General features: G+C 31.3%; 1 protein-coding gene across 3 annotated transcripts in view; it reads left to right on the forward strand.

The window, feature by feature from the left end:
- The window catches only part of Rps6ka6 (ribosomal protein S6 kinase A6), a 101765-nt gene that overhangs the window by 70467 nt on the left and 10300 nt on the right, over positions 1-20998 (forward strand). For all 3 annotated transcript variants that reach the window (XM_015502134.2, XM_048797296.1, XM_048797297.1), the window contains 12 exons: positions 619-761; positions 2296-2366; positions 2599-2687; positions 3465-3523; positions 6947-7049; positions 7628-7758; positions 8181-8303; positions 8777-8866; positions 9898-10056; positions 12816-12977; positions 16541-16617; positions 18176-18293. In XM_015502134.2, the coding sequence (XP_015357620.1) occupies positions 619-761; positions 2296-2366; positions 2599-2687; positions 3465-3523; positions 6947-7049; positions 7628-7758; positions 8181-8303; positions 8777-8866; positions 9898-10056; positions 12816-12977; positions 16541-16617; positions 18176-18293 (1325 nt within the window). The remainder of the gene's footprint in view (positions 1-618; positions 762-2295; positions 2367-2598; positions 2688-3464; positions 3524-6946; positions 7050-7627; positions 7759-8180; positions 8304-8776; positions 8867-9897; positions 10057-12815; positions 12978-16540; positions 16618-18175; positions 18294-20998) is intronic.

Below are 20998 nucleotides of genomic sequence, written 5' to 3' on the forward strand. Positions count from 1 at the left end.
ACACAATACTTCTCTCTATTTATTTAGGTCTACTTTTATTACTTTCATGAAAGTTTTCAATTTTCAGCATACAAATTTTGCATATATTTTGTATATTTTTGCCTGTAGGTTTCTTGGGATTTGGGGAGTGTTAAAAATGGTACCTTTAAAATTTCAATTTACATATCTCTGTTCCTAGTATATAAAAATAAAATTGATTTTATATTCGTATATTTAGTTTTTTGAAAGCTTTAAACAAAAATGCAACTTGCCTTAGCAAAATTTTGCTTTTTTAATATTTTAAAACTAAATTGCTACCTTGCCTTTGTCTGTTTTAAAATTTAGATCCATATGACAACTTTGATTTAAATGTTATTCTTTCAAAACTGTTGCATGATATTGTAGCACAGACCTGAAGGTAGGTATTGTGATCATGAGATTTAATCCAACAGTATTTCGCTTCTTCAAGTGTATCATTATGAAATATAGGCTGTTTTCTATTGTTGGTCTCATTGTATAGTTTTCTTAGGAGTAATTGTAGACTATCCATTAATTGTTTTCATGTTTAACACCTTATTTTTTGTTGTTGTTGTTTTCTATTTTCTGAAGGTTTTCAATGTTTTTATATTGTTGTTATAGACTTTGGACTCAGCAAGGAGTCAGTAGATCAGGAAAAGAAGGCCTACTCGTTTTGTGGTACAGTAGAGTATATGGCTCCTGAAGTAGTAAATAGGCGAGGCCATTCACAGAGTGCTGATTGGTGGTCATATGGTGTACTTATGGTAAGTAGTATTATTTTTATTAATCATGTCAGAATATAGTTCATATTATTTGGAATTTTAGTTTAGTTAAAATTTTGGAATGTGTCACTAAAAATAAGCTTCTATTAATTCATGATTAATGCTTAAAAGTTGTGGTTGGCTAGCTGTTTTAAAATAATTAGGATTTTAGTCTTTTGAAGTTGTTACTACAAAGGTAAATGGCAGCATTGTTATAAACTTTACAAATTTGAGACTTTGAGCAAGGTATTTCAGATTCTAGATTTCGGAATGCTGAGTTTAGCAGTTATATGATTTTTTTATTTTAATTTGATATCTTAGAGTTTATCACCTTAACATACAATGTTTTATTGTCCATTTGTTTCAGGCATTGCCTAGAATGTAATCCTCTTGAAAGGAAGAATTGTGTTTTGTGTTACTTTTCATCACACAGTAACTAGACTAGGGATCATTTATTAGATGCTTATTGAAGACAGACTGACTAATTTGATATGAGATTACACATAGAATATATAGCAGTAAGTAGGATGATAGGTAAATAGCTATTAAATCAGATATAATTTGCTTCTGACATCTGATAATCCACTTTGCCTATTTATCACTGAATGACACAGTGTATGACACATCAGTGAGGTGGAAACTGATTTGAAGTATATTTGGCATTTTATCTGACCTAGAACACATACAATCTGGTTGGGGAAACAATTGCAATAGCTAAATAAACTATCCAGAAGTACTTTAGGATTCAGAGAAACTTCATAAAAGTTGACCTAGAAAAAGTAGGGGAGCTAGAACTCAGGTTATGCCTTGAGTGATAGGTAAAATTTGAATTGTTGCATGTCAAGAAGGAGAGGATTATGATGATATTAGCAAAGGCTTTGGGAACTAGTTTGACTAGAGTAGTGAAGAAAGAGGGCAAAGTTGGAGGAAGTGAAACTGCAAACCTGTGTTTGTGTTGTTTTTCTGAGAAGTGATACAGTATTGTAGATTCTTAAACAGGATGCAAGTTAGAGAAAATATGTGCTTTATGAATATTAGCTTTGGCAGCAATATATAAGTGGATTGGAAGTATAAGAAACTAGAAATAGGGTGACCAAAAGAACGCCTTACAAGACACTTGTAAGATTCTAGAATTTAAGAAGAGGAAATCATTTCAAATGAAGTCATGACTAACTTTAATAACAGGAAAAGTGATACAGATGAAAGCAAGGATAAAGATCAAAGAAAAAGGTATCACTAAAATTTATGAAATTTAGGGATTGGAAGAGTGGTACATTAATAGAAAATGGTAATGACAACTAGTGGGGAAATAATTTATTTTTAACAAATGTAGCATTTGAGGGGTTGTTAAGATTTCCATGTCAACAATGTTATTTCCTTATGTGACCAAGTTTTCTAGTTCTATTTTGACCCAGTCTCATGTAAATCTTGAATAATTTAATATTCATGTACTATAAGTTTCAAGTTTTTTCTAAGAAATTTTATTATATATTCTAAGTTGTGCTAAATTGACTCTGAGGTTATTTTATTCTTTTAGTTTGAAATGCTTACTGGTACTCTGCCATTTCAAGGTAAAGACAGAAATGAGACCATGAATATGATATTAAAGTAAGTATGCACACTCATTTTATTTTCGAAACAAATCACTTGCTTTCAGTTTGGGAAAAATTAATTTGATTTTACATTGAGGTAAAAGAACATTTTAATGTTTTGTTATATTCCCTACAATATAAGGGACACTATTTGCCATTGTAAAAAAAAAGTTAAGATTTATTTTTAGATTTGTCCATTTACAAGTATGATCAGTTTAAGTAAAATTTTTTAAAATCCTCTTTTTCAGAGCAAAACTTGGAATGCCTCAGTTTCTTAGTGCTGAAGCACAGAGTCTTCTAAGGATGTTATTCAAAAGAAATCCATCAAATAGATTGGGTAATGCTTATTTTCTTATCTTTAAAATTATATACTGCAACTTGGGGAGTATAACTACATCTTTATTCTTTCTTGTTTTAAGTGTTAAGTTCATTTGCGTTTGCTACACAATTATGCCTGGAATTGTGCATTTTGTTCTAGAAACAATAAACTTTATTATATAAAAGTTTAAAAGGTTAAAAAATAGACTAGACTAGTTAATCAAAACTTTTATTTTATGTATATCAGTATGTATATGTTATGGATTACCTCTTTTGACATAATTCACAGAATCTTACCTTGTATAGGTAACCCTTTTAGATATTTGAGGATAATTATTTTGTTCTTCCTAATATTTTTCAAAGTAAATAGAATGTTGCCATTAATACTTATTATATGACTACTTTCTGATAGCCTTCTCTGGATCTAGATGTGATCCTATTATCCTATTTGAATTGTTTAGTTAAAATAATAGAATGATTTTATTCCTTGTAGTTTTTAATTTGTCATACAAACCTGAGGTATTGGGTTGAATTATGAAGTAAAGAAAATATACTTTTAATGTTATATTGAACACGAATTCACTACCCTGTACAGTTCATTATGAACATCAGGTTTTTTTTATTGTAGTGAAGTAAAAGGACAAATGAATAACATGCCAGAAAAGAAATCATAGATGTTTTCACTTTGAGAAATCTATGAAATGTGTATAGTCCTATTAACAGATAATAGCCAATTAAACCAAGTAGCAAGATTTTTTTAAAGCATGCCATTAAAGTATTCTTTCCATTTTTATAGGTTCAGAAGGAGTTGAGGAAATTAAAAGACATCTTTTTTTTGCAAATATTGACTGGAATGTAAGTTGAGTAGAAATTTTTTTATTAAATAACTTTATATTAGAAGGAGCATAAAATTATAAGTAAAATATATGGACTTTGCTGATAATCCATGTGTCATATTTAGAGTGAGATTCTTTTTTATAAATATTGCAAATCATGGAATTTATCATGAACCAGTAGGTGTGTGGTAATAGTATATTTTTGTTTATCAATTGTTATATCTGTTTAATGTAGTTAATCTTTTGCCCTTATTCTAAGCTAGGGAATATAAGAGGAAGAAAAAGGGAAAGGGTGTGAAGTATGTAACAGTTCTTATAGGAAATGTATATGAAGAATGTAAGGTGTATTTAATTGAAAAATTTAAATGTATTAAGAATTTTACAATTTTATTAAATTTTTGACAGGATAGGAAATCAGACTGATAAATTCTACTGGGTCATGTATAGATTTTTAAAATTTGCTCTTCTCAAACTAATAAGAGTTTCTTAGATTTAGTTTTTGTTTGATTTATAGAACAGCTTTATATATTTTATGTGTTAATAATAATCATAGTTAAACATTTTTGATATTATGTGGTTCTGTCATGAGTATTGAAATCCCCTCAAAAGGAAAAGAGTATCTATTTTAATGCAGAGATAGAAAGCTGCTATTCACTGATCAAATCATTTCTTCCTCTGGCTTGTAGAACAGGTTTTAGTAGGCAATTTTATTTTATTTTTTTGTACCAGGGATTGAACTCAGGGGTGCTTAACCACTGAGCCACATCCCCAGTCTTTTTTGTATTTCATTTAGAGACAACATCTCACTGAATCACTTAGGGCCTCACTGATTTGCTGAGGCCTGCTTTCAACTCATGATCCTCCTGCTTCAGCCTCCCAAGCCACTAGGATTACAGGCATGTGCCACCATGCACAGTTTCAGTTGGCAAAATTTGATTATTGCAAAACCGTATCATCTTGTAATCCATTGGTTGTAATACCCCAAAACACCACTGAGTGGGAATGCTGCATGGGAGCTAGCTCTTTGTCATATCTATGTAAATCTTAGGTATCTTTGTATTCCTTTTTCATTTTCTCACAGTGCTCTTTCTATTCTTCCTTTCCACTTACCTAGAAAAAAGGAAAGTACATTTCTCCCATTGTTATATCTAAATAGTTTATTTTTTTAGATTTATATTTTTAACTAATACATTAAAACATAAATATGTACTTATGTATGGGGTACCATGCAATGTTTAGAGACATGTATGTTTTTTAATGTTTAAATCAGAGTAAACATGTCTGTCGCCTCTGACATTTATCATTCTTTTTCCTAAAAAATATTAATTTTTAGTTGTAGTTGGACACAATACCTTTATTTTATTTATTTATTTTTATGTGATGCTGAGGATCAAACTCAGCATGTGCTAGGCAGGCACTCTACCACTGAGCCACAACCCCTTACCCCATTTATCATTTCTTTATACTGAAAATGTTCAAAATCTTTTGTTAAAATTTTTTGAAATGTACAGTACATTATTGTTTTTATAGTAAACCTATTATGCAATAGTTCAACAGAACTTTTGATTTCTACCCAAGTGTAACTTAGTACCCATTGATCAACGTTTCTCACCATTCATTGTCTTTAATTTAAATAAATTAGTGGAAAGTTTACATATTTCAATATGTGAAAATTCCTTTAATGTAACTCTCTCTAAATTTTTCTATGGAACTGTGAGCTGTGGAAAAGTAGTTTTCTAAAACATTGTTGCATACATATATTTTCTATCTTTTAAAACTAAATTTACTTTGAACTAACATGTAAAAGCAGAAAATTATACATATTATTTAAGTAACAGTCCTTTGATACATTTATAGTATTTTAATTAAGTTAACGAATATCCTCAAATATTTGTTATTTCTTAGTGGTAAAAACTGGTCTCTGGTGCAATTTAACTCCACTCGTTGTGGGTCAATATTCTGTCTGGATGATCTCTCCATTGCTGAGACTAGGGTGTTAAAAGTCCCTAAGTAGTGTAGTACGAGTCTACCTCTTTTTTAGGTATATTAATATTTGCATTATATATTTAGGTACTTCTATATTGGATACATATATGTTTAGGATTGTTATTTAACTTTGCTGAATTGACCCTTTTATCCTTATATAGTGACTTTTCCTTGTCTCTGCATTTGATAAGATTGGTTTAATGTGATAAAAGTATGGCTACTCTTGTGTTCCTTTTGTATGGACTATTTTATCCTATGCCTCCACTTACAGTCTAAGTGTGTCATTAGTGATGAAGCAAATTTGTTGTAGGCACCATATTGCTTTCCTTCCTGCCTTATATGATGCTTCCTTTTTATATACTAAAAACTGGAACTATAATCTCTGACTTGATTTCATCAGCTTTTGTGAAGGTAGGATTGATGGATGAATAGGTATTCAGTGCGTCTGTGAGAAAAGATTGCCAGAGGAACTTAGCTGCCATCTTGCTCCACCCCACTGTGTTTTTAAATATAAAAATTTTAGCAAATGAGATTGTTAAACAAGACTGCATTTTTATGGGCTGGAGTTGTGGCTCAGTGGTAAGAGCATTTGCCTAGCATGTGTGAGGCCCTGGGTTTTGATTCTCAGTACCACATATAAATAAATGAAAATAATAAAGGTCCATCAACATCTAAAAAATATTTTTTAAAATACTGCATTTTATTCTGTGAATAAAGCCCTAAATAGTATATTTAATGTGCATTTCAATGGGAAATCATAGTACTTTAATTAAAATACATACTTATTGAAAATAGTCTAACTATTGATTTTTAATAATATAAACATTATTGATTAATTTTCAGGTTGACATTAGGACATATTCCATATGGTTATAGCACCAATGAGAATTCTAATCAGCTTTTTATACCTGAAATTGAATATTTTATTCCTTGTGAATGCAAGTTGTGGCATAACTGCTGTTTTTTTTTGGTCTCATTAGATTCTCCTGGTTTGCCAGCTAGTGCAAATGCTCAATTGTCTCTAAATTTTTTAAGAATTTAGATAACAGATATCTGAAGGAATTATGAGTCTTATTTTAAGAACTGTGAATATTATGTTCTACTTCACCTTACTTTGTCTAAAGTGTTTGGAAATAGAAATATTATAGATTTCAGATTTTTAATATTTGTATATTCGTATGTAATACCTTCGGGATGGGGCCAGTCTAAACACGAAATTCATTCATGTTTCATATATACCTTGTACACATAACCTGAAGGTCATTTTACAGAAGATTTTTAGTCAGCCTGCATTTTAGCTGCAACCTGTCATGTGAGATTTATTGTGGAATTTTCCACAATAATATCCTGTTGACATTCAAAAGATTTTGGAATTTGGAGCATTTTGAATTAAGATTTTGGACTAGGAATGCTCAACATATATAATAACATTTTAAATGTTCTCTGTTATTTCTAGAAATTATATAAAAGAGAAGTTCAACCACCTTTCAAACCTGCTTCTGGAAAACCAGATGATACTTTTTGTTTTGATCCTGAATTTACTGCAAAAACACCCAAAGGTAAGTAATGCACGCTTACACATAAAATCACAATTTTTATTGTATTGATGATTAAATAAACTATAATCCTTGGTAAAATATTAATAATAAGTTTTCAAGGAGTAATGTACAACGTTTCTTGGCCTCCTGTGAAGTAGAGTCTTTAAATAGAACATATCTATCAGAGAAGCAGGGACTAGAGAAGTGGGAGGCACTTTTTTTCCCATTTCGTAATTCTTTTGACATGCAAATGAAATACAGGGTAAAGGGCAAGAAATAAGACTCGAGATATATTATACAGACTCGGTTTAGATTTTGCTATGGTTTACTGATTGTATTATTTAGTCATATATTTATTCAACAAATATTGAATGCCTACCAGGTACTAGACAGTGAGGAAGTGGCAGTAACAAAAGAGGACAAAAATTACTGACCACATGGAATATGCATACTAGGGATGAGAGACAAATGAAATAGTATAAATCAAATAGTATGTCAGATGGTCAAATTTAATGGTTTCCTTTACATTTGAAAAACTGCTCACATTTTATACCATAAAATTCTGTATAATTTTAATTATATAATTATTTGAACATTAGATTCTCCTGGTTTGCCAGCTAGTGCAAATGCTCATCAGCTTTTCAAAGGATTTAGCTTTGTTGCAACTTCTATTGCCGAAGAATATAAAATCACTCCAATCACAAGTGCGAATGTATTGCCAGTTGTTCAGGTAAATTCTACTTAATCACATTATTCAGTTTGGGAAAATATAAGTTTGGGGATAATTATTTTCTCTGTTATTGATGGTGGATTTTCCATAATTTTTTTAAAAAGTAATTTAAATGTGTTTCTGTGTGCTTCAGAAAAAAAGAGAGTTAAAAACCTTAAATTATACTTAATGATCTGTATTGGCAAGAAAATGTTGGCAAAATCTAATTGATTGATCATATTGGCCTTGAGGAACCAGAAAGCTTGTAATTTAAGATTGATTCACAATCTATATAACCAATTTATAAATATTAATAAAACTTTTCTAGAATGAGTTATTTTGGAGTTTTTAAGATTTAAGATGAAAGTATATTTAGAACAAAAGATAGAAAATGTGAAAATATTTCATTCTTCTTAGTTGTTTACTTTTTAAAATAAAAACAGATAAATGGAAATGCTGCACAATTTGGTGAAATATATGAATTGAAAGAGGATATTGGTGTTGGCTCTTATTCTGTTTGCAAGCGATGTATACACACAACTACCAACTTGGAATTTGCAGTGAAGGTATTGTCACTAAGCTTAACTTGTTTGTTTGATATTGGCAATTTAAAGTATAGATTAACTGCAGACATTTTCAGTGGAACAAGAAAGAGAGAGGAGAGATAATATGATGCAAAAGAATTCTAAGAATATTTTCATTTTGAAATTCTTTGCAAGGCTTTTTTTTGGTGGAACAATGCATTTCATGAAATTTTTGCTTTTGAATACTTTTAATGTACCATATTAAGATTGAGTGGTAGTGACAGTTACAATTCATTTGGAACACATTATCATTTAATATAGTCTCAGAGAAATGGAATATAATATTAAAGAAAGTTCTTATTTGTTAAGTTTCAGTAATAGAACGTATGTAAATATTAATGTAATAAGCAGTATCCTTGAGTTTTAAGTATCTGTTTATATGTATAAACAAATGGAAAATATTCCATTCATTTTAGACAAATAAAATGATTTTTTTCTTTCATCCAATTTCTTAGATCATTGACAAAAGTAAGCGAGACCCCTCAGAAGAAATTGAAATTTTGATGCGCTATGGACAGCATCCCAACATTATTACTTTAAAGGATGTAGGTATTTTGAAATATAGATATAATCTATATTAGAGAAGCTATGACTTGGATCTTTATATTTGTACTGTTTATAATGTCATACTATAAAATGTGAAGACTTTTAAATTTACCACATTATTTCTCTTTTCCTAAGATTCTGTACTCCTACTCTCATAGAATTGCAAAAACAAAACAAACAGAACAAAACACTACAGTGGTTGGTAAAAGAGAGTGTCTTCATTACTTCAATATATTCTTGCTGGTTAAGTAGTTAACATTGTAATTAGCACCATTTATCATTCTATAGTTGTCTACCAGGTTCTTGAAGATTTTACTTTCTCTTTTGGGGGAGAGGGTACTGGGGATTGAACTTAGGGGTTCTTGACCACTGAGCCACATCCCCATCTCTGTTTTGTATTTCATTTAGAGACAGGGTCTCACTGAGTTGCTTAGCATCGTGCTTTTGCTGAGGCTGGCTTTGAAATTGTGATCCTCCTGCCTCAGCTTCCCAAGCCACTAGGGTTACAGGACTGCACCACTGCACCTGGCTTATTTTCATGATTATATAGCAGTTGGCTGTGGCATTATGGATTGTTCCTTGAGTTAAATAGTATTTGTAGAATGAAAATATATTGATTTGTATGTACACATACAAACACGCTCCTCTTATGTCACATGCCTGGAGTGTAAAGGGTATAAATAGTTTTCTGATTTATTTTCTTTGAAACACTATTTGAATGCTGTATAGACTTAAGATACCAGGTCAGAAAATGGACTGACAAATAATATGCTTACTGTTGGAAAGAAACTTCACTGCTAGGGATGAAAAAATAGCTATAATATATTAAAAAAACTTGATGTATATCATTTGAAAGTCATGGAGTTTTACTTTTTCATTTATATCATTTGATGAACTATAACTTACAAAACTAAAAAAAAATAATGTATCTATTTTATATACTAGAGGTTCACTTGCAAAGTAAGTATAATTTAAACAGTTTATAATTATAATTGCAAATAATAACACCTAAAAATATGTTCTTTTTTAGGTCTTTGATGATGGTAGATATGTTTACCTTGTTACGGATTTGATGAAAGGAGGAGAACTACTGGACCGTATTCTCAAGCAAAAATGTTTCTCAGAACAGGAAGCTAGTGATGTACTGTATGTAATAACTAAGACAGTTGATTATCTTCATTGTCAAGGAGTAAGTTATAGTCTTCCATATAATTATGGGACCTATATCGTCATGAAATTATATTAGGAGTTGATGCCACCTAAAATGAATTGCTTTTTCTGCCACTTGTATATTTAATAAAGAATATCTTAATAAAACTCATAATGTAGTAAAGGTTATGAATTTAAGAAATTGGCTAGTGCTTTATTAATTTTCTTCTAACTGTCTCTTGGCCTTGATTTAATAGCGTATTAGTTTTGAACATGGTTTGAACTATACAGATATGCCTAATCTTGCCTTTAAAATTATTAAACCTAATCAAACTTAAAAGTGAAACAATTATTGAAGGACATATTGTAACAATTGTTGAAATTATACCTGACATGTGAAGTTCTTGCAGTTCTCCTGTGTGCCTTATTATCACTCTCCCAAATATAGTAAGAAATTTAGATTCCAAACATTTGAAATATTAATATATTTATGATGGAGAGGCAGGCAAACTTGTTATTTTGCCTCCTGTCTTTTTGTTTGTTTGTTTTTGTTTTCAGCACTGGGAGTTAGCCCCAGGACCTCACACATACTAGGAAAGTTTTATACCACTGAGCTACATCTCTAACCCTATAAATTTATTTTAATATAGGGTCAGGCTAAATTGTCCAACCTAGTCATGTACTTGGCATTCTCCTGTCTCAACCTCCTGAATAGCTTGAATCATAAGCAGACACCACTTTGTGCAGATATACCTGTCTCTTCAAAAAGAAGGCAAATGAACTGAGTTACAAAAAGTCAACTATTTTATATATATATATATATAGCTATATATTTTATATATAGCTGTGTAAGTAATCAAAATAGCTAGTAATTCAAAAATTTAAGTTTCAAACAGTTGTAATGATATACATACACCCTTTGTATAATGGTATACATACACCTTAACTATAAACAATAAAATTGACATTGCAAAATTCGTACAGTGAAAAATCTTAATAAAAGTAAACTAATCAGTTTTGTGTATGGCTTAATAGAGTACATTTTCAGTACATCTTATTAAAGGAGTAGAGTAGTTCTATTACAATCTAAATCCTCTTTTGTCTTTGTCCTTTCTAAAGGACAACCAGAAGTTTCGAGAAGAGAATGATAATCATTTCATCTTTGGTTTATTATTTTATACTCTTTCAGTTTTTTACATCAATAAAATAAATTAATAAGAAACACATATTGAACCTTTCTACATACTAGGCATTATAAACTATATTACAGATTCAAATAGGAGTAAAACTTGGTCCTTGTCCTTAAAGAACTTTCAGTTTTATAAACTGCTGATTAAAGGTAAGACTAAATTAGGGGCCAGGGTTGTGGCTCACTGGTAGAGTGCTTGCCTAGCAGGCATGGGGCATTGGGTTCAATCCCCAGCACCACATAAAAATAGGTATTATGTCCATCTACAACTAAAAAAAAATTTAAAAGTAAGACTAAATTAAATGAAGTGGATAGTAATAGCAGGAAAGTCATCACATAGGTAATTTCAGAATTTTTTCCAGTTCTGCATTTCATTTGGTTCTTCTTCATTGTTTCTGGTGTTTTCCTGAGACTTCTCATTTTTCTGCTAAAAATTCATACATTATAAACCTGTTTTGTTTTACTTCATTGAGAAGAGTTATAATTGTCACTTGCAAGTCCCAATCTGCTCCATTTTGGTTCATCTCAGAGTTAGAATTGATTTTCTTTTTTCTTGGGACTGTATTATGTTTTCCTTGTTCTTGTGATAATTTTTAATTTTATCCTATTCTGATACTGTTATTGATATATTTGTATTCTTTTATTTTTCTCTAGTTGTTATTTTCTTTGTTTCAGTTGGTAATTTTCTCTGTTGCTCCTGAACTAAAAATTCCTATTTGGAGGGCAGCAGCTCTGGTCTCTTCCTATCTTTTGTCTTTATAGGAACTACTTTAACCATCTTCTGTACTTTTGGGAGTGGTTTACCAGGGAATAAACTCAGGGGCACTCCACCACTGAGCTACATCCCTAGCCCTACTTGTACTTTATTTAGAGACAGGGTCTCACTGGTTGGTTAGTGCCTCATTTTTGCTGAGGCTGGCTTTGATCCTTCTGTCTCAGCCTCCCCGAGCTTCTGGGATTATAGGCATGTGCCACCATGCCTGGCTGTTTTACAAATTTTTGATTCAGGAGTCTGTTCAGGCTTTCACTTATATATAGTATTTCCTGAGTCAGCATTAATAGTTCCCCAGAATCTATTTTCTTTTTCTTCAAGCCAGAAATACTGCAGAATTTTCCATACATGTTTTTATCACCACTGTGTATTGTAGGGATTGCACACAACCCTGGGCTAAAAGTCACAGTTACCGGAACCTACTCATGTAGATCACTGTATTTCTTCTTTGCACCAAATGTGTGTTTTTTACCAGATTCTTTCTACTTGTATTCACACAGCACCTTCATATAGTTGAGTTTTTATATTATATCCAGCTTTTAAGTTGTTTACTGTGTGTAGGGGTATGTTTGGTAAGGTCTTAGTCCATAATATCCAAAAGTGGAACTAAGAGTTGAAATTGGAAAAGGTTAACAACACTGGTAGCTTGAGTGGAAACCGGAGTGTATATCTGATAGAGATAATTTTCTGTGTATACTTTAGACCATATATCAGAGAAATACTCATTTTCAATATGTAATAATTAGGAGTTTCTTTTCTGGGAAACATTGAAATGTTTTGTTTGGCAAATATTTAGCTAGCTATATAAATGTAATGCTTCTTTTCCTTTATTTTCAAGGTTGTTCATCGTGACCTTAAACCTAGTAATATTTTATACATGGATGAATCAGCGGATGCAGATTCAATTAGGATCTGTGATTTTGGGTTTGCAAAACAGCTTCGAGGAGAAAATGGACTTCTCTTAACTCCCTGCTACACTGCAAACTTTGTAGCGCCTGAGGTATTTAAATACTTCTGTGTTCACCTTTCATTAACATAACAATGCCATGTATAAGTTAAGGCAGGCAGGTAAAAGCTGAGTTATCTTGTCCTTCCCAGCTGTAAACTCTTTCAATTAGTGAATTGCAGTAATACCTAAGGTAAATATTCAGACTAATAATGAGCATCTTAAACCAATCTGAATATCATAATCAGACTGTTCTGTCAGGCTTTATACTAGTTTTAGAATCGTACCATTTTTAGAACTGGGCGACAGGGTAAAGACAGGCCACAGCCTCAACATATTACATGTTCTAAATGAGAAGACTGAGGCTCAAAGTACTTAAATGATTTTTCAAAACCTAACAGTGGCTTAGCAACAAAATCAGTTTGTGCTGAACATGCAGTTATTTATATTAGTTAGCATGATGTATAATATATAAGATCAGTGGTATCCCCGATTTTCTTTAGGATCTTCTAACTGCCAGAGAAAATAACCTCACAGGAATGTTTATAAACAGGGCATTGTTTATTTTACAGTGGTAAATGCATTTAGATGTAGATATCAGGGGGAAGAAATAGAAGAGGTCAGACTGGCTTAGTAGAGGAGCAAATTTCATATATAGAAAGCTCTAACTATTCCAACCATGGGATAGAGACTATGATACTAGCACCTCCCACAGCAGTGAAAGTAAGTTTGGTGAAAAATGAGTTAGGGATGGCATTGGCTACAAAAGTTTCTATATAAGTTTGTTTGTAAATTAGGAATTGTTCTTACATATATGGATATTGATAATTGGTATAAATCATTGTATGTTTAATATAAATCAAAATACCATTTCACGTTTGAAAATTTGAATTTTCAAATCAGGAAAAATCGGACAATAATTTAAAGATGAAGTAATATCTCATAGGCATATTTTATGATTTTATTTTTATAAATGGCAGCCCTTTCAAGCTATATTAATGTAATATATATTTAAAGTAGCTTGGAAAAATATTTTTCTAATAATCAAACTAGAAATATAGAAATATAACTTTCTGATAATGAAAAGTTCTTATTTTAAAATTTTATGAATCTTTTTAAAGATATTATTTATTTACACTAGGATTGAACCCAGGTCCCTGCTAGGCAAGTGCTCTACTGCTGAGCTACAGACCAGCCTTTGTTTTAAGATTTTGATATTAAAAACAGGCATGACACTGTTTTATGGGCCTTTTATGATTTGAGATTATTTCATCATAGTTTGTATGGAGTCCTGGTTTACTAAGAGAACAACTTATTTTTATAGCTTTAGCCTTATTATAGAGAGAGAACATTCATTCACCATTTACGATATGCATCACTTCAATCAGCCTCTTAAGGTTTACTTCATAGATGTGCTTTACTACATAACTGTGTCCCAAAAGTTAATATATCTCCAATTTTTTTATTACTTTATGAAGGAAAAATTATGATGTCATATTATTAAACTTGTATTTAATGCCTACTAAGGTCTAAATGTTCAAGATTGAATGGAGCTTATGACAGATCTGAGGAATGTTGTGTCTGCAGCTTCTGATAAAGTAATATTGAAGTTACCCTGCTTTGCACTGGCTCTGGCATATGTTTTGATCCAAATGTGAATTAATTTAAACTTTAGAGCAAAGGGAATGACAATATCTGTATATTTTGCTTTTTGCTAACTTAAGAAGCCAAATTTCAGATAAAGTTATGGCAGTGACTACTTGAATTGTGATTTCCTTCTCCTCTGTCTTTAATTTAATGCAAGTAAAAACATGTGTGACAAAGCCTCTGTACTGTATCTTTATTCATCACATCTCCCTACCATGTTTCTTTTGTAACTGAATGTTCTCATTATTGTAGGACATTTGAGACTAGATCTAGAACAAAAGTGAATTGCTTCTTCTTTACCCATACAGTATGTGTTTTAAGAATCAGGTTTTCATGGTCAGCCCTATTTAAGCAGGGTTAAACCTCCTGCACACTTTCTCATAACTAGGAAGATTATAAAAGTATGGGTTGTTTTGTTTTGTTTGAGAAAAAGACTCACTGTATTGCCCAGACTAGCCTCAGACTTCTGGGCTCAAGCAATCATTCTGCCTCAGCCTCCTGAGTAGATGGCACTACAGGTGCATGCCACAGAATCTGGCAAGGATATAGAAATATGAAATACCAATAGCTGATTTGTTGTTTAACCCTCACCTACCCAGCTTAAACAATGGCCCTCAAGTGTGGCTATGCAATGGATAATCAGGGAAGCTTTCAAAGCTTCTTAAGGCAACCAGAGAAAATATGGGATTCTCACAACTATAAGAGGTAATGAAAAAAAAAAAAAGAGCTAGCAGTAAAGGTTTATGTTTTACTAGATCATACCAACTTAAGTTTACTCTGATATGAGTAGTTTATCTATAGTGGTATTTATTAAGGCCACTGTATTCTCTACTTCTATTATTTACTTAAGGCAAATAGATCTCTCTCTTTTTCTTCTCCCATCTCCCTCCCTATCTCTGTCCCTCTGTGTATATGTGTTTTAATATTTTGGGATACCTTCTTTAGCTTCTCACTATTGCACATGTATTCTTTGAATAAGAAAATTCATTATATCTCATTTTAAATCAGTAACATACTCATTATTCATGCCTGCCATTTGGTAAAACCAAACATTAATAGTTTTAGCCTTTTGTAGGTGAAAAGTCCATTCTAGTGTTTATGTAGTCCTCAGGGTTAATGCATCAATAATGTTTCTGTGTCTAGAGGCTTTAGCAGTAGGCTTATTTTCTAAAAAAAATACAAAAGGCTTCATTTCATATCTTTATTTTTCTAACAAACTATTAACTTCATAGAGAAATCCCACATGAATATTAAGATATTATTTGATTTTTGTTAATACTGTCCCAGTGAGCAAAAACGTTCTGTAAATTATTGTATGCAAAATTAAAAAGCTATTCAACATATATCAAATGTGTATTTGTAGTCTAGAAATACACTGCTGATCTCAATAAATCAGCCTTGTATGTAAAATATACATTTATCCATCATATGTAAGAAAAAAATATTATCCTACCATCTCTTGTGTACTAAAGAGGCAGTTATGATAGATATTAAAAGCACATATTCTAGAGTAAGAATGCCTGCTCTACTATTGCCTAGCTTTGTGATGCTGGACAATTTACCTAACATCTGTCTCTTTCCTCATCTTCAAAATTGGAATGATAATACCTTTGGCATAGAGTCAGCATCAGAATTAAAAGTCTTAGTACTCTTATAATATAAACTCTCTGTACGTATCAGTCTTAAATTTAGGTGTCTGTATATCTCAGGTCCTGTGTGGAGGGGTGAAAGCTCATTAAAGTCAAGGTTGTTTTTTGGTATGGCCCATGACTAAAGTAATTTATAATGCCATTTTTTTTCACTTCTTGTTAATTGCAGAAGAATATTTACTACTACTTAAGTATATAAACTGATTTACACTTCAATATTGTGAGCGTTTGTGGGACTATTAGAAGCAAAACAACTTTGTTTTGGATGGGAAAATTGAGTTTGTACTAAGTAATACCACATAATGAATATTTCTTTCTTAGGTTCTTATGCAGCAGGGATATGATGCTGCTTGTGATATTTGGAGTTTAGGAGTCCTTTTTTACACGATGTTGGCTGGGTAAGAAACTGATATACTCATGTTATTGTTTAAATCTCACCTATATATCTTTATCTTACAAAGAGAATAGAAAAAAATAACCTGAAGAAAAATCTTCCTAACGTTTCAAAAGATTAAAACCGCAACATACTGTATATGAGGTACTGTTGAGTTATAGTAATTAGAAAAGGGATTTTAAGTGAAATAAAAATTTTAAGAATAAAGTGTACATTTATATTTTAATTGTTTACATAGAGCATATTACTTTTTAATGTTTTTACCTGATCATAAGATAATTGTATTTCAATAGGAACTTGCCCATTGAACTTATTGATGTTCATTTTTTAGGTACTTGAATTCTAGTTTTCCTGGCAATATATATTTAATAAAATTATACTTTATTTTATTCATTTATTTATATGCAGTGCTGAGAATCAAACCCAGTGCCTCACACATGCTAGGCAAAAGCTCTACCACTGAGGCACAACCCCACTCCTAATGTTTAATTTTTTAAGTGGTACAAAAACATGCAAATTTTACATATAAAAATGTAAAACAATTGCTTTGAAATTTCAGTTGGCATAGTGATAATTGCATATGTCATTGAATTTCATATAATTTTTAGTTCTTACAAGTTTATGCAGAATATTCAGTTATAAACTACAATAAATGCTCAAATTAAATTAAAGGTAGCTAACATTTTCATATCAAATGCAGTCAACATTATTGGTTTTTAAACCATAGGATACTATTTGAAACTTGCTGCTTTCAAATATTTACATCATGACTAAACAAGAAATTATGGTTTATATGTGTATTTAGTATTTTCTTAATTTAATTATTATATGAGGTAATTCAGACAGTACAGTCCACGCATTTGTAACTATGGATCAGATTTCCAAGTCCAAAATTTGAATAGCATTTCAGTTCCACCTGTTAAAATGGCACAAATATGATTAACTTTTTCATTCTGATTAAGTTTTAAAAACAACTTTAACTTGACATTTTTTATCTTCCCATCCATGAGTAATTTGATCTACATAATAATTTTAATGTCTCCAGATTTTAATTATATTGATATAAATATTTAACCTTTTTTATATACAGTCATTAAAAGTATTATGGACCTATTCCACTAATAATGTTGATAAAAGTAAAATATTAATGAAAAATTCAACTAACACAGTAAAAACATTTTAAATATACATCAATAACATTTCCCTAAGAGTAAATATATTTGTTTGCTTACTTAACCTAAGAGAATACAAAATGTGTGTTTTATTGTGGTCTGGTTCTAAAACTAACTTTACTTGAAAGCCACTCTTATTTTCTTTTACATTGATTAATGGACCAAAGACAAAAGGAAAAAATGATATAGGCAAGATTCTTAATTTTATTAAATACTTTATTAGGATTAGAATTCATTATTTGAAGTATACAATTGATATTAACATTGAAAGAATTAGATGATTGTAATTTTCTATAATAAATATTTACATATAATTATATATTCATGTCCTTCATTATATTTATTATGCATGCTTGACTTTTATGTCTATTGAAATTATTTTATCAATAGCTACACTCCATTTGCTAATGGCCCCAATGATACTCCTGAAGAGATACTGCTTCGTATAGGCAATGGCAAGTTCTCTTTGAGTGGTGGAAACTGGGATAATATTTCAGATGGAGCAAAGGTATAAATTAAAAATGTATTATTTTGTTACATTTGCTAAAATCTCTAAGTTTTATCCTAATGTTTATTTGCAGAGTATCTGACATGTCATGTATTTCTTTATTATTAACATATTGTATCAATTAATGGGTGTCATTGTGACATTTCTGTACATGCATGTACATACCTCAATCAAGTCCACCCTACTTTCTACATTCTTTCCCCATCCCTTTTCACTCCCTTTTGCATGGGCCCCTTCCCATTCACTAATGTCCCTCTTCTATTTTCATATCATCTTTTTTCCTTCCTCTAGCTTCCACATTTGAGAGAAAATATGTAATATTTGTCTTTCAGAGTCTGATGTATTTCATTTAACATGACGTCTTCCAGTTCCATTCATCTTTCTTCACATAAGTTCAGTGTTTTTAGGGCTAAATAATACTTCATTATGTACATATATCACATTTTTTTATTCAGTCATTTGTTAATGGGCACCTAGAATGATTCCATATCTTGGCTATTGTGAATAATGTCATAATAAATGTGGACATGTACATAACTCTTTTGAATGCTGACTTTATTTTCTTTGGATATATACTTGGGAGTAGTATAGCTGAATCAGGTGGTAATTGTATTTTTAGTTTTTAAGAAACTTCCGTAGTGTTTTGTATAATGGCTTTACTGATTAACTTTCCCTCCAAGGTGAATAAAGATTCCTTTTTCTCCACATCATAACCAGTATTTATTTGTTTATTTATATATTTATTACTAATAGCCATTCTGATTGGAGAGAAATGGAAAGTCAGTGCATTTTGAACTGCATTTCCCTGATGGCTAAAGATGTTGAGCATAAGCATTTTTTTCATGTATATATTGGCCATTTGTGCTTTTTGTGTGTGTGTGAAAAGATCTGTTCAGATCATTGACCTATTTACTGATTGAATTATTTGTGCTTGTTGATAGCTTTGAGTTTACCTGTTCCAGATATTAATCCTCTGTCAGATGAACAGCTGGCAAAGATTTTTCTCTCCTCTGTGGGATTTCCCTTCACTCTCTCTTTTGCTATGCAGATGCTTTATAATTTTATGTAATTCCATTTGTCAATTCTTGATTTGTATGCTGGGCTTTTGTAGTACTATCTAGGAAATAATTTTCTGTGCCAGTATCTTGAAGTGTATTGCCTGTTTTTATCCAGTAGTTCCAAAGTTTTAAATCTTTCATTTAGGTCTGTTACCCTTTTACATTTATTTTTATACAGGGTAAGAGGTATGGATCTAGTTTTAATCTGCTACATATCGATATCCATTTTTCCCAGAATCATTTGTTGAAAAGGCTGCCTTCTTCAATTTATGTTTGTGACACATTGTCCAGAATCAGTGGGTTTTAGATGTGTGGATTTATTTCTGGGTCTTTAATTCAAGTTCACTCTGTGTGCTTGTTTTTGTTTGTTTGTTTGTTTGATTGATTGATTTTTAATGCCAATACCATGCTGTTTCTGTTAGTATGGCTCTGTAGTATGTTTTGAAATCAGGTGTTGTGAAACCTCCAATATTGCCCTTTTTGATTAGGATTGCTTTGGAAATTCAGGATGTTTTTCAGTTCCATATAAATTGTAGGATTATTTTTAGTTCTGTGAAGACTGATATTGATATTTTGATGGGGATTGCATTGAATCTGTAGATCACTTTGGGTGATATGGCCAATTTAACAATATTAATTCTCTTAAATATGAACATGGGATATCTTTCTGCTTCTAATGTCTTCTTCATTTTCTTTATTCAGAGTTTTATAATTTTCAATGTGGAGGTCTTTCACATCCTTTGGTTTATTTCTGGATATTTTATTTCATTTGGGGGGGCTATTGTGAATGAGATTGCTTTTCTGATATCTTTCCTAGTGAGTTCATTATTGCTTATATAGAAATGTTACTGATTTTTTAAATTTTTATTTTGTATCCTGCTGCTTTACAAAATGTAGTTCTAAGAGTCTTTTGGTGGAGATCTTATGGTTTTCTTAGAATCATATCATTGGCAAACATGGATAATTTTACTTCCTCCTTTCTTATTTGTATCTAATTTTTCTTTCTTGTCTAATTGCTCTGGCTAAAATTTCTAGTACTTTATAACACAAGAATTGGAAGAATGGATATCCTGTTCTCATTCTTGATCTTTTTTCAGTCTTATTGCTTTATTTTTCTCATGTCACCTATATTTCCATATTGAGATTAATGCATCTTTTGGGATGGCTGTATCTTCCACTTTTATTGAGGATCTACTTTCTCTCTATGGTATGCCCAAAACTCAGTTTATATTTTAACATCCATGCACCTACTGTATGTGATCAAAGTGCTTCATGTTCTCCAGATCAGTCTTTGGAGTGAGCCTGTGTATGTGAGATGAGGACCCACAAAGTGGTTTTAGGGAAGGGACGTCATCAGTTCATCTCCCTCCAGGCCGACAATTGGTATGTCAACATGGCAATGAGGACAAGATCATATACACTCCCTTGGAGCAAATGCAGTATGGAGTAAGCAGCCAACTGTGCTGCAGATGTGTGTACAATTTCAGTTTCTTTACAAGAAAGTACCATATGAGGCTGGGTATGGTGGTTCACACCTTCAATCCCAGCAGTTTGGAAGGTTGAAGCAGGAGGATCACAAGTTCAAAGCCAGCCTCAGCAATGTAGTGAGGCCCTAAGCACCTTAGGGAGACCCTGTCCCATATATAT

Source organism: Marmota marmota, unplaced genomic scaffold (assembly GCF_001458135.2).
Source record: "Marmota marmota marmota unplaced genomic scaffold, marMar, whole genome shotgun sequence".
NCBI lineage: Eukaryota > Metazoa > Chordata > Mammalia > Rodentia > Sciuridae > Marmota > Marmota marmota.